Raw genomic sequence first — 15,135 nt, 5'->3', positions numbered from 1 at the left:
AACACTAGCAATGAGCTTCATTTAAAATGCCACTTTTTTTCTTTGAGCAAATGCAGTACATTTTTCTCTAAAATCATCATTTTTTTAATGCTAAAAATACCTTTTTGCAACTTAACCTTTCTTAGATCTGAACTTAGGCTGAAATGACAATGTATCCCTTGATACATTAGCATTTTCCCGTAGCGTCCTGACTATAACATCTTTAAAATCTGCTGCTGGGAATGATATATGAGCTATATATCAAATATGCTATATGAGATATACTATATGGGATAAATTCATTTTAGAGAAGAGGTGAAGCAGGCAAAGTTGCATACTAGGTGCAATTAATTTTGGTGGATTTTTTGTGAGAAGAGTAATTTTCAGGACAGGGGCCCTGAGCTTGACAAAGGCTTTGAGTATAGCAGTATAGCTGTTAAAATTTATAATTAGTGATGAAAATAGTTATTAAAAATGAGCACTGCAGCATATACCCCAAAATAGTTCTAAAAATACACTTCTTGCTAGGCCAAAAGAAGGAAAAAATCCCTGCATTGTAAAGAATTTTACTCAGCGACAGAAATAGCTGTCTTTGAAACAACCTTCAGAGCTGTCGCATCTACACCTGACAGTCAGGCTTGTAAGACTTTTATCTTGAATTGTTTGGCTGTCTTCTTCTTGACTGCTTTTACAATAATCTCTGTAGAAATATGCAATGATTAGTACATTGTGTATTTCCCAGGAACTGTGAGTCATTCTAGAATGAGCTGTACATGAGGGACATTCAGTGCACCTAGATTTCAGCAAATTACTCTGGTCCCAGATTAAGAGTCATCTTTATATACTCTCTGAGTAATTATGGGAAAGAGACCTATTCTACTGCCAAATGATGCAAAGTTTTGGGTGAGCTGAATTATTTTCTTAGGAGTTTGTCCTCTTGTATTGACCATGTAGGGTTGGCACTGAAATCAGTAACACAACACCAAACAGTTGTTTATATAACTGTTTGGAAAGGCCAAGGAGATAATTTCATAGAAGTTCATATACAACATGAAAAAGGTGGTTGTTAATTTATTGACCCTTATTAAAAGCTGGAAGTACCATAAAATTTCCTTTTGTGACTTTCCGTGATTGCACAGACTTGTGTCACCCATTTTCTGGGTGCTCATTCTGTCCCAGCCTCTTGGACTCATCCTGCCAGTGGAAAGCAGCTGACACCGACCCTTCAAGCTCAGCTCTGCAGGGCAGGCTGTAAGAGAAGATGGGAGATCACCATGCTGGCTTGACAAAGGCAATATGAGGAGCAGTACAAGATAGTATACACAGAGTCCAATGCTGTCTTGGCCAAGGCTTCCAGATGACATCTGGATGGAAGTAGTGGCTTAATTGGGAGGTTTTAGAGTTCCAGTTCAATCTTTGATTCCTTTAGGCCAGTTTTTCCTCTCCTGGAACTCAGTGTGGGCTTTGTTGTACCAAGAAGTGTGTGTTTCTGCATTGAGGACACTCCTACATAGGATGGTTGTGTTGCAAACTTCTCACAGGACGTAGAAGCAGTAGGGAGTTCTGGGTAAAAAGATAGATTAGAATAAGCAGATCTCCAGTCTCATAACTAATACACATCTCTATATCTTAATAATGTTCTTCTATATAACACAATGGACAACAGCAATGCCTGAATGAAGAATAGTTTATCTTCTGAAGAAAAGAGGAGAGAAATGTTCCTCCTGCATTCAGAACTCCTCAGGAAAAATGCTCTGCAAATGGTACTTTACTGTTGTGGCAATCCACTTGCTCAGCAACTCATCTCTCCTGAAGGTGGGACATTTCATACCCACGGAGCTTGTCCTTTATTGTCCTTTATGGCTGTAAGCACAGTGTGTGGGCCTGACTCATGAGGATCTAATCCCAAAGAGTCCTTTTAGAGATCTTCTGTTTGCTCAGCTAAGATCTCTGAAATTTTTTAGGGATACAACTGTTTCTTGAGGCTTTTGTGAAGGAATAATAATCTGCTTTATTTACAGGTCATGGAAAAGTTTTGTCAAACAGATTGTGCAGAGCTGGGCACAGGCCACCTCTGAATCAAAAACCCCATAGCTCTGCAGGGCAACAGTGTGCTCTCAGAAACATTGCGTAAGCTGCAGCACAGCTCCCTGAGACTGCAGCCTGTAGTCTCAGTGCTGTCAATCATTTAAATACAGAGGGGAACACAGGTTTGTCTGCAAAGCATTGTGCAGATGCAGCTGGAGGCTTAACACTGAAGTCTTACACTTTCTACAGTCAGATACAGATTTTTCATAGGTAGCAGACTGTAGTTTTATTTAAGCAGATTTCACATCATATATCTATGAAGAAAAGGTTTTGATTTTAAGTGTGAATTAATATTGCTTTGTGCAATTGTCTCCAGAGAAATAGAATCACCAGCAATGACAGATCCTGTAGAGGTTTCTCTGTGTTACTTTGTCATTTTACTGCTGTTTGTAACTGCTGGGAGGTGTACAGCCATTTCCACCTTCAGCTTACAAAAACTTCATTATTTTTAGGTTCTTCTTTACACTCGGACTAAGGCCAGCCATTTTCCTGTCACTTCTTAGTCTGTAGATGGTTCTCCAACCAGTTTAGACAGAGAGTTCAGCAGGGCATCATGAGTCACACTTTCCTTTTCATGGTATTTTTGGAACTATCAGAAATCTTTAAAATACGTTCTGACAATTTGAAGAAGAAAAGCTGTGGTTGCCTCATTTTGATTTAACTGAATCTTGAAATAAGTGGGGAAGGGGAGCATTGGTGTGAAAGAGAATGCACAGAAACAATGCTGCCTTGACTCATTTTCTTGTCCTTACTGCATTGATGTTTCTGGCCTTTAGCTGCCTGAATTGTTTGTCGGGCATGCTTGTAAAATCCAATGCCCCAATACATATTTTGAGCAGAACAGACATACATGGTTATTTCAGTTCACAGTGTCTATGTGCATGATCTTAATGAAACTTCAGCACTGATGTCAACAGCACTGATGTGGGTGTTTTTCAAGTGGTTGGAAAAAAGTAGTATAACTGCCCTTGAGGGGTCTGTGCCCTTTGACAGCAAAGTGGAAAAATATTGTGTTCTGCAAATCTGCCACTCTTATGTACTCTGGAGAATGGAGAATATAATCTGATCCAACAAGCACTAGTGTTCTCATAATGTCAGCTGAAGTGGATTACATGAGGATCGATTTTATGTAATTAAACTTCCCTGGCATACACAGAGATCTGTTTCCTTAAAAGAAAAGATAGAAAAAGAAAAGTGTCCATAACTGGAGCATTCTCCTCCATTCCTACAAGAAAATTGCTAGTTTTTACATTAAATGAAAAATGGTATTGAAATCCTGGGAAATACCACTCTCTCACTGATATGCAGTAACATTTAAGGATCTAACATAATAATAAAAAAAATGTGTTCAATGTGTAACAGTTCCACCAGAAATGGAGAGCAAAGCTTGGCAGAATCTTTATCTAGTGTCTTTCTTCAGCAATGGAAAAAATAGAACAGTAGAGCTTGACATAGTCCTGCAATTCCCATATCTTTCCCTTGTGTACATATTGATAGCTCTCTCTCAAAGTCACACTGATATTAGATGCATCCTCTGGACACAAAATGACCTTCATAGAAGTACAAAGGAGAAATCGTTTCAGCTGTCCAAATTTAATTTTTTTCAAATGAAACTTTTAAAAAGAGATATAAATAAGAGTGTGAATTATAAAGGGGATGGATTTCTGTTGAGGGGGTAGGATATTGTCTTCACCTTTGACTTTGGATTCAGTAATGTCCTTTAGCTGCTAAATGCAAATCAAACAGCAGCAGATTATGCAAGGCTGAGGAGTTAATTTAAATCTGAATATTACCACATCTTCTTTAATACAATTGTCTCATACTGTTATTGCAAGAACAGTACTATCAAGACAACTCTTGTAGTAAAACTGGATTCCAAAGGAAGGGAAAGAATAGGTCAAACCTAGGATAATGTAGATCCTGTCAATCCTTTGGTTCATTGTGCTTCCTGGTCATTTACCCTCCTCACTGGATACTGTGCTGCAATTTTGGCAGAGAAACTGTGGTAGCTCTTGCAAGGAAGTCTTACATGTCTTGATATTAAAGTTGCAGAATTACTCAGCTATGAGTGTGAAGCTCCTACCTTTGCATTGTGGACAACTAAAAAACCCTAGTGGTACCTGTCTAAAGGAGGAAGAAACTGGCACCAGGATGAGGATGGGCCATTCTGTCATTCTCAAGGAATGATTGTTACAGACAAAAGAAATTGAGAAAAGTGATAGATGAAGTGCACTCCTGCTTGGATTTCCATCATCTAGATTGTCATTGCACTTACAGTTTGGGAGGGCATCATTTGCCCATTTCTTCCAGTCCCTTTTCAGTCCTGGCAGTTAGTTATTGCACCAAGTTGGTGCCTGCTTGAGTTTCTGCACCTACATCTCTCATCAGTGCATGGCCAGCATGACCTGAAGCAGCACTCATGAACTAGGTGATGTTCATGGAACAGGTACAGCCCATTAAATATCAGTAAATCAATGGGTGTTCAGCTTTTCCCATCAGTGTCATGTTCAGTCACTCTAACTCTCCATCTTGGTGTGATATATCCAGATATCAAAACTAAATAAAGAATTTCCCTGGTCTTGTCTGGGATCAAGGTAGAGAGTGAATGCCTCACACAACAGTTTCCTGACTGTCTTAGTTTACCCAGGTAGATGTTCCTTGTGTTTGAGAGGTGCCTTCCCACCAGTGGCATTAAGGGGAGTGAGGTCATATCAGGAGATCAGATTTACTTAATAGGTTTTCTGTATTTGTGCCTTATTACACATCTGAGCTTGATTTAGTTTGTGACTTCTGCTGTTACTTATTCAGTTTCCCTTTCCCTGATTTTCTCTCATCTCATAGAATGAATAGAACTAATACGAATTGTAAACCTTGCATTCTCTGCTGTGTTTGCTCTATTTAGCAATGCCTTTACTCTTGGGTAAAGAATAGTCCAAGTCTCTGGGAATTTTCTTGCTAATTAAAATAAGACTGCATGTAATTGGGTTTATAGTTTGATTGAAGGAGAAAAGAAATATAACTTTAAAACAAATTTAAAGTTAAACTTGAAGTTTAATCCTGATAAGAAAGATACTTGAGATTTTGTTTCCTTCTCATGTATGACTTTTTTTCCTAGTGAGTGCAAGAAAATTTCGTCAAGATGTATTTCACTTACCCCAGTGGTTCTGCAGCACTTTGCTCTATAGTGTGGTCATTTCAGCCAGACTTTAGAGCGCTATAATTACTAAGTTGGAGATGTTTCCATCCTCAGTGCTTTGTCTGCATCATCTTTACTGTACTATTTCATCATACACCCCTGGTTTTGTCCTATACAAAACTTTTGGCAGGATCTTTTTGCATGTTGGTGCCAGAGTTTCACTATTACATGCTTCATAAATATGTTCTTTTTTCACTTGTATTGCCAAGCTCATCTTGATGCTGATGTAGGGGTGTGATCTAAGCAGGGATCTCTAGAGTGACAAAGTTCTTCATGGTAGCAGTTCTGCGATCAAATCATAGCTTTTGAGCTATCAGGTGCAGTTGTGCTGTACCAAGAAGTTGACTCCTGACCTGCTATTCAAACATTTGTGTGTTTAAATTCAGAACAATGGAAAACTGGAATGTTTTGGCTTTCAAGATGGTTGCAGATGCAAGACCTGGTTTGTGTTTCCTTACATCAGATTGTATCTCTTTCTTTTCTAGATTTGAGCGTATTCACACAAAGAAAGGGAACTACAGTAAGTCACTGGTTTCAAACCAAGAAGAGGTAGATGATTTAGCAACCTTGGAGGTACTGGATGAGGTAAGAACCTCTTTTTTCATGTTTTCCTGAAGAGGAGTAATCACATATTAAATTGCAATGGTGTGCTGTTGATTTTCAAATTCAACTGTATTGTCACACTTCAGTTGTGTAAGTGTACAATGACAATTCACTACTTTATGACAAATGTTTTGAACAAGATTTACTCTGTCAGAAAGGTTCCAACTCAAAGCTAAAACAATCTCTGGAATTACAGCTGTAGACCAAACAGTATTGTAACACCGTTGACTAAACACGATTTATATAACTGGATTTTATTACAGCTAAGCATCCGGTTTGCAGTGGTGTGTTAACCTGAAATTGGTCTAGGTCCAAGACCTTCTATCCCTATCACTTGAACAGCAAGAGTTGTCTTAAACTATACTCTCCCAGCTCACCATATTCTCCCCAGACTGGGTTGGCTTATTTTGGTGTGGAAATGCATGAGGGTCAATTTCTATCAGCGGAGCCTCTCATCTGTCAATGCCTGCTGGTGAACCTTTGACCAAATTACTGATACAAATACCACTGGTTTTTCAAAGTTCAAAAATTAGTCCATTAGTTGCAGGGAAGCATGGCATAAGGGAGGGAGGAAGTCTGCTGTGTTTATGCTTTAAGCTTCACAACCAGAAAGAAGAATCAGGCTGCAGCACATTATCTGCAGGTCTGGGAGGCCATCGGTGGTTGTAAACAAACTGTCATTCTTCATCTTCTGGGCTGTGCATAGACTATAATTCACATTCTCTTATCTGTAAAACTTCTCTGGTATATTGTATCTTTGTCAGTCCAGAATACTCACTGTGGCACTTGAGCTGGTAAACTGTATAATGCTGATAGCTCACAGAACACCTCCCATCTTCCCAAGAGCTTCGTTATAGTAGCTTGATGTTTAGTTAGTTGTAATTGAGCTAACCCAGACTTCATCTACTGGAAAAAGTTCAGGTTTAAGCATTTTTTTAGTATCGGGAAGAGTAAGACTGTTGTGGGGGGGTTTTGTCTTTTACAATGATACATATAAACAATCGGAGCTAAGGAGATTTTATTGCACAAAAAAACCAGACAAACTGGAATTTATCCCATCTCCTCAGAGGTGGAGCATTCTCATGGAAGTCCTTAGGAAGCCTCTGTCTAAATGCATTGTTTGACCATGTGGTGTTACTAAATTAAATCAAATTTAAAACCACATTCACATATGAATGGCAGCTTCTCAGAACTGTATTCTTTCTTCCACTCAAATTTTTCTTCTGGTTTAGATAGCCCCATCATCAGAGCAAGACAAGAGACCTTCAACTGGTGCAAGAAGTAATTTCAAGAAGGGCAGAAGTTTCCCTAAAATAATTCTGTAATGTGAATCTGGTTGTGGCCAAAAGGAAAGAGAGCATTAAAAACCAAAAATGTTTATCAAGGCAATGGAAAACCAAGATTTTCTCCTTATGTTTTCTCATTCAGGAAATACAGCCTCTACAGCTGTTGAGAATTCAGTTTTTAAGTGTATTAAATAGGACACAGTGTTCAACACTGTGAATAGGTAGATGAGGATGTAAACCAATTCCTTCTGTAGTCCTCTGCTGCCAGTTGGTCTGTTCCAGTGGGTATGGGGCATAAATATTTTCACATGTACCTCAGATTAGTCTCAAGGCTGGTTTGAATTTCTTCATTCAGCTCTGTGTCCTGTTTTGATTGGAAACCTAACCAGGCACTTTATATACCCAGCTATGTATGCAGAAGAAGCTGAGGGAAATTACATCAAGAAATTTGAATGCCACTAATGGGCCCTTCTTTTTTCTTGGTTCAGGGGGAACTGGCTCTGCAACAGCAAAGAACAATCACAGCAGAGACTGCTTGTTAATAGGGAAAGATGCCTCATTGTTTAAATTAATAGGAACCAAACAGCTGAACATCTGTGTTGTATCATAAACAAGAGTAATGTTAGAGCAGCTGTAATGGCAGTTATGGACTCAATCAAATGCCTCTTTCTTGATAAGTTATATGAAGCTGTAGTAGTAGAAATGTAGACAAGACTGTCTCATGGAAACCTCTGATGAACTGAATGAAAGCAGTACTTATTAACTCCTTTTTCTACAGCTACTTGAGGATCTGGAAGTATATATTGTTCCAAGTGAGTTTGGACACAAAAAATTAGAAATGCCAATGTGTTTGAAAATACTGCTTACTTTTGGTCATGATCCATTGTAGTCCTGACTATAAATACCTCCCCTCCCCATCCTCATTCATTGAAACTATATAAAGTATTTTATACATTTTCCTAATATTCTTTTTCCCCCCATGTGATTCACTCTTCCTGTTCCTTCTCCATCAGAATACAGTAACGGAACAGTTGCAGAAGGGTTATGCCAAGGACCAGATCTACACATATGTTGGGGACATTCTCATCGCTGTCAACCCATTTCGGAACATAGATATTTATTCTTCACAGGTGTGAAAATTTAGGTTTTGTTATTTTAAACTAGCACCAATTTCCACTAAAATATAAATATTTGTGTTAAGTGTAAAGTAAGACCCTTCTTGAGATTTATTTTAGCTTACTCTGAAAAACAGAATTACCAGTAGAGATGTTCTTCAAGTGCATATTGACACTTGCTGAATTTCAACACAGAAATGAGAAACTCCAAAAGAATTAATTTCTAATGTCTTTATGTCTACAGTGTAGATCATGCACAAAGCAATCCTGTAAAATGTTTTCTGTGAATCTGTCTCCTCATTATACAAAGGGGAATTTGTCTCCCTGTTATACAAAAGGGAAAAGATATTAAAGTTGGATCATACAATAATTTGGGGTTATTAATTATCAGATACTACAGGTACAGAAAAGATCTCAAGTTTTAACATCAATGTCATGCAGAGATACTAATAGGAAGGGAAGCACAAATAAATTTAAATAGGTTGGAACTATGATGTCTGATAACAGTAAATTTTATCCTAATAAATTGAGTTTCATAGTGTAATCAGGGCTAAAATTATAGAAAATTGCACTTCATTTCTTTAGCTGTTCTTATAGTCCTAAATACATACAGATTCATGGTATAGTGAGTGCGGTAACAGCTCCCTCAGAAAACATTACTGCTGAAAACCTCAGCATGCTGTACACTAATCTAAAAATAAAACCAAACTTCAATTAAAAAAAAAAAAGTTTTTAAAGGACAGTGATAATGTTTTGATTTTTCTTACACTTAGCATTCCAAACTGTATATTGGAGCCAAACGGACTGCCAACCCTCCTCACATTTTTGCTGTTGCTGACATAGGCTATCAGTCCATGGTGACATACAACTCTGATCAGGTACAGATGAGGTGTCTAATTACATCCTCTGCCAGGCTGAGATGTATGTGATGAGCTCAGTCTTGCTCTGTTCTCTGCAGTGTATTGTTATTTCTGGAGAAAGTGGAGCTGGCAAGACACAAAGTGCCCATCTGCTGGTTCAGCAGCTCACTGTCCTGGGCAAGGTAAGTGGCAGAGGGGATTTCTCTTTAAGACTTTGCCCTCCTGGGCCTAAAGGGCTTAACCTGTGGACAGGGCTTTGGTTTTGTGGTGAGACTGTTGCACATTTTCCAAAAAACATTGAAACATGATGCTTCTTCCTCCCTCCTGAACTAGGGTCACTTGAAAATATGCTGGGGTTTCCACAAGGAAAAGTACCCACTGTAGTGAAGGCTGTGACTTAGTCAGATCCCTGTTTAGTTTAGAGTGCCTTCAAGTCACCTAAATAGTACCAAATAAAATCCTCTTCTAGCTTGTCATCCTTCCACAACCATTTTTGCATGCCCCAGGAAAGATGAAAGCAAACTATTGGATTAGTGGGGTGCAGTGGAGCAGTAACCAGATGCTAACAAGGATCCTAAAAACAGATTGGCCAGCTCAGAACCACAGAAATTCATTGGTACTTTTGTTATCATTATGTGTGTTACCTTTTCCAGACAGCCTTAGTTCTGAAGATTGCTATATTCTGTCAGATTTCATTTTACATATATATATATATATGTATGTATGTATGTGTATATGTGTATGTATATGTGTGTGTGTGTATGTATATATGTATATATATATATGCCTTTCTCTCCATATAATTCCCATGGGAATGGCTGCCCTGATTATGTCACATTTCACAATACCAATGAGAAGATTAAAGAAACACCTAAAACACCTAAAGATGTAGGTATTTGAATAATTGCTCATAATTTGAAGCAGTATCTTTTTCATATCCAGGCTAATAACAGGACTCTGCAGGAGAAGATTCTCCAGGTGAACAACCTGGTAGAAGCATTTGGGAATGCAGGCACCATCATCAATGATAACTCAAGCAGATTTGGAAAATATCTGGAAATGAAATTCACTTGTGGTGGCACTGTAGTAGGAGCTCAGATTTCAGAGTACCTCCTTGAAAAATCCAGAGTTGTCCACCAGGCAGTGTAAGTATAAAAATTGTATTTGCCCTAATTTGGAGGTTACAGAGTAGGCCTATGATGCAGGAAATCACTTTGGCTCAAAACACAAAGATGAATAAAGTACCTGGAATTATTTTTTTAAAAAGTTGTACATGCATAGCTTATAAATCTGTAAGCTAGCTGAAAACTACTTCAGATTTTCTTTTTCCTTGCCCTCCGGGTTATTTAAGCAAAACTTACAAAAATGCTCATGTGATATATAAAATAAGAATGTGCAAAGAGTTAAAAAATTTCTAATAGTTCAGGTATACATTTCTTTGTGGGATTTTGGGGTACTGTGTTAAGTATATCACTCGGATGGTATACTTAACAGCCAGGCTGGATGGGGCTGAGCAACTCAGTCTGGTCAAAGGTGTCCCTGCCCATGATAGGGAAGGTGAAACTAAATGATCCATAAGGTCTCTCCCAACCCAAGACATTCTAATGGTGCTCCTGAGGCATACACCTAAGCTCATGCACACTGCAGGGGTTTGAACACAATTCCTTTTTGCCATTCAGCAGTGACTGACTTGGGCATCTTAGGGCTCAGTTGTAGTTGCAAATTTTCACCTAGTTCTTTCTCGTAAGGAGCACAGGAACCTTGAATTTGTAATAAACCTCTGTCCTAGGTTTGGGCATCTAGCTTCTAGGCAAAGCATGCCAACTCATAAGGCCCTTTTGCTGAATGTCTGCTTCTTGGTTCAGGGCTAAAGTACACAGCAGACCTACTGTATTCAGTGAACTAAGAGTATGTACCTCTCCCACAGTCAAGATTTTTTAAAATGACTGGAGTTAAACAGCCCATTCAGTGTGGGTGGGTGAGCAATGTGCAAGATCTCACACAGCATCTACCAACTGCATCAAGGGCAGAGCAGCACTGAGCTGCTTTAGCACCAAGCAGCCACCCTGGCAGTGTCAGGACAAACACACAATGGCGTGAAAAGGGTGTTCACAGGAAGTTCTGTAATAAGGCTTCTTTCAGAGTCTTCTGTCAGTTTGTGTAAGTCTTGCCTGTTATTAAAATAACATTTATTAATAGTATGTGTGTCATTGGTAAATGTAGCATGGTTATATTATTAAATCAGTTTGTTGTTTCTGTTGTTTCAGAGGAGAGAAAAATTTCCATATTTTTTATTATATTTATGCTGGTCTCGCTGAAAAGAAAAAACTGGCACATTATAAACTGCCAGAATATAGACCTCCCAGGTAATGCCGTTTATTTTTGCATAAATTGATTACTAAGAAATGCGGTGTTGAATTCTCAGCCTCATTTATATTCTAACTCTGTATCCATCAACTCTTTCAGATATCTGCAAAATGATCATTTCAGAATAGTGCAAGATTTCATGAACAATAGCTTTTATAAGTCTCAGTTTGAATTAATAGAACAGTGCTTCAAAGTCATAGGTTTTACACTGGAGGTGAGTGCTGATAACCCTTTTCCTTTGTTAACTTTACCAACTATCTCAGGAAAAACATATATAAAGCGTTCAAATCTCCTTTGCTATTTTCTTCCTTGCATTTATGTTTCAGGATCTTGCACAGTCAACTTACTGTTGTATAGTAACATTTAAATTTTTAAGGTTTCAATGTATTGATAAACCAATAAAATGGTGTTAGTCAACAAGACTTTGAAATTAGTGAACACAACACAGTTGAGTAATTGGGTGGGGGGAGATTTTAAAAAATCACTGCATAGAAAATGATGTTGTAACTGTTTATTAGCCAATAAGTCTAGGCCTGTGAATATGAGCCTCGTCTCAGTTTTAAGAGGAAGTCCATAGTAATAGTTCTAAAAATTCATTGATCTGAGTATTGATGAACTCAATACATTTTCATAACTCCAGGGATAAAACTGAATGAAGTTCTTAAATTCCTTTGGAGATGAATCTCATCACTAAACATTAAATGAACCCATTTTTTCTTTATGATCTCGTATCATTGCTCAGCTAGCTGTTAAACCTGTCTCCTCAGTCTATCATTGGTAGAATTAAGATGAAAAAGGATTGGATCTATAAGGGAAAGAAATCCCATACTATGACCTAGTTTTACCTTAGAAGTGGTGCATCACAGGTATCACTTATTTCTGACTTTATTTATAAACAATACAAATAGTAGAGGTATGATCCATACAATATCTGTGAAATATAGCGCTAGAGCGCAGAATGGATGAATGTTTTAATTTCTTTGACAAAACTGTATGTGGTAAGGAGCTTTTCACAGAAATTGCTCACTTCTGTTGACTATTTCTGGCTTCCCTCAATGTAAACATTTGAAATAGCTAGCAGAACAGATTTATTCACCTATTTTGTTTCTCCATAGTCACTTTGCATTCGGTTGTAGTAGCAGTGGCATTCACAGTCTCTTTCTCCTCTACATGTTATTCACAACTGTGTTTAGTAATATCACACCTGTACTATCACATCCTTTCACTTGTGCTTTCACCTTTCCAGAAGCAGCATGAAAGGACATTCATGGTTCAGCACTGATAGCAGTTTTGTCACAGCAACAGAGACCTTGATAAGTCCTAATTTAAAGCATGAAAAGCAGCAAGTCTGTTTTTGTTTCCAGTTCTTTTGTTCACTTGGACAGGTGGAAACAATAATCCTGATCATCCAAAAGAGGCCTTCCATATACATTGGAGATGCAGTTAGAATTGGGTCACTGGCTGCATTGTGCAGCTCTAGCATGGATCTTCACTTGATTAACTCAGCAAGGCACCAGAAGCAGGATCTGTGGAGAATTATGTACCTATAGAGCCCCGCAGTTTCAGAAGCAGGCTGAGTGCCACGGGTAATCTACTTGTGGCTACTGGTGAGCCCCAGCCACATCAGCCTGCCTTGCATCCTCCCCAGGGTGAATTAGCCTCTCTGAGGCTGTGCTTGCAGCAGTGAAGGAAGAGTCTTCTTCCCCTAACTGAGGTTCTGATATCAGATACATGTGCAAAAACAAATTTTTTTCAGTGAAAAAAATATCCCATAGGACATTGAATTCCTTTCCAAAGTTCACCTTTTAGTAATGCAACCTTAAGCTTTGAGATTCATCCCAGTGCACAGTGGAATTTCTAAATAAGCATGTACAGTGTTTTATTAGCAGAAAGCCATGGACAGAAAAAAATCCTCAGTTAAAATTGAGACCTAAACAAAGCTTTATTTCTTTGAAATTTGCTTTTAAGTGACTGACAGGTTTTAAAAGTAACTACTGTCAGTACTCCCTGTCTTAAAATCACACTGTTTTATTTCAGGCTACATGGCAAAATTAGTAAGAAAGGACTGCTTGAGGGGAACAATAATTATGCTGTATGAGACAGATCAAGCCAGATTTCAAACACACTGGAAAAGGGCAGAAAAATGTCAGCAGCAATACATATTGTACAGCATGATGGCAAAAGTTAAGCTATCCGTTTCTTTGCATTTCAACCATGTCCCTAAGCTTAAAATAAAAATGAGTGTTTAATCCTAAGTAAACTGTGTGCCAATTATCCTCAGCATAATTTTTTAGAGTGAGCTTATCTGGTTTGTCTTGCTGTCACTGGAATCACTATTTATTAACTGCTAGATTAACTTCTGAAAGTGTTGAAAACAAGCTCAAGTATTCTAGAGCAATTAGAGATTTTATCTGAGTAAATGATGCAAACTATTTAATATATTGAATAATATAGATAAAATGCTGTGCAATTATAAGAAGTTCATTGTTATAAAATACCAATCAGATTTGCAAAACTGCTTCTTATAAAACTACTACAAAAATTTTCAACCTGCTATTTATAAAACACACGATTAGTGTATGCCTCAAAAAATACAGTGTTGCAAACTTCTAGTCTGCTTTACAGGTACACCTAGCATTTTCTGAGTAAAAAAATGCTCAGATGAAAATTTCCAATTAAAATTTAAGTCAAACCTGCAATGAAAACATTATTTTCTTAATTCCAAGTACTATTTGGAATTTATGTATTCATGCATAGGTACTTGATTTACTGTATATATCACTTCACTGTCCAGAGTAGTAACAGCCTTTTTCAAGACGGAGTCCCTTTTCACAGAATCGCAGAATCAACAAGGCTGGAAAAGACCTTTGAGATCATCAAGTCCAACCTATGGCCTAACACCACCTTATCAACTAAACCATGGCAAAACCTCCTAAATAATTTGAAATCTGATTTTGTTTAAGCAAAGTCCATATTAAGATGCTTTGGTGAGTTCCTAACTGACATTTTGAACGGTAAAGTGCTTTGCCAAATCAGAGATGTGAGGTCTCACTCTTCTCCAAGTGAAACTTTTTCTGATGACATTGGTGGGAGATAATATAGACTTATTATTTGGAGTACCTTTGTTTCCACCATGAATGAAACATCAATGCAAATTTTTTTATAGTTTTGTTGACCTAGGTATTAAATCTTTAGACACCTTTGCACCTGCAGACACAGTGAAGGGTAGATATAAATAACCTCTGAACTCTTTCTGTGTAAGAGGGTGTGCACACCACTCTTTTTGCTTTCCCTACTTCGTGCCAATCCTGTCTGGTCAACAAGTAGGGAAGAGAAGTTAGGCTATGGTTTGTCTTGCCCTCTTTGACTGTCTTACTCTTGAGAGACTTTGCTTAGTACAGAATAGGAATAAGGCTCCTAAAACTAGCGGGCACATGGCAGATTGCAGGAAACAACACACACGCATGTGCCCATCACACAAACCACAGGGGTAAATTACCTGACTATTAAGTATTGCATTTTTTTTAATACACTTTTCAGGAACTTGGAAGTGTATACAGTGTCCTGGCTGCCATTTTAAATGTGGGTAACATTGAATTTTCTGCAGTAGTATCTGAACATATGATTGACAAGAGCAACAT

The 15,135-nt window shown here is 38.0% G+C and overlaps 1 protein-coding gene across 1 annotated transcript in view; it reads left to right on the top strand.

Moving 5' to 3' along the window:
- Positions 1-15,135, top strand: part of LOC310917751 (myosin-IIIa-like) — a gene marked incomplete at its 5' end in the record, with an annotated part of 61,731 nt that overhangs the window by 946 nt on the left and 45,650 nt on the right. Inside the window, 6 exon segments of the mRNA XM_083876261.1 lie at positions 5,749-5,848; positions 8,166-8,282; positions 9,041-9,145; positions 9,226-9,309; positions 10,070-10,272; positions 11,594-11,708. Coding sequence (XP_083732387.1) covers positions 5,749-5,848; positions 8,166-8,282; positions 9,041-9,145; positions 9,226-9,309; positions 10,070-10,272; positions 11,594-11,708 — 724 coding nt within the window.

The sequence above is a fragment of the Zosterops lateralis genome, assembly GCF_965231275.1.
Source record: "Zosterops lateralis genome assembly, chromosome: 1".
NCBI classification, from domain to species: Eukaryota; Metazoa; Chordata; class Aves; order Passeriformes; family Zosteropidae; genus Zosterops; species Zosterops lateralis.
The sequence above is the reverse complement of the archived record's forward strand: the minus strand, read 5'-3'. Positions and strand labels throughout refer to the sequence as shown.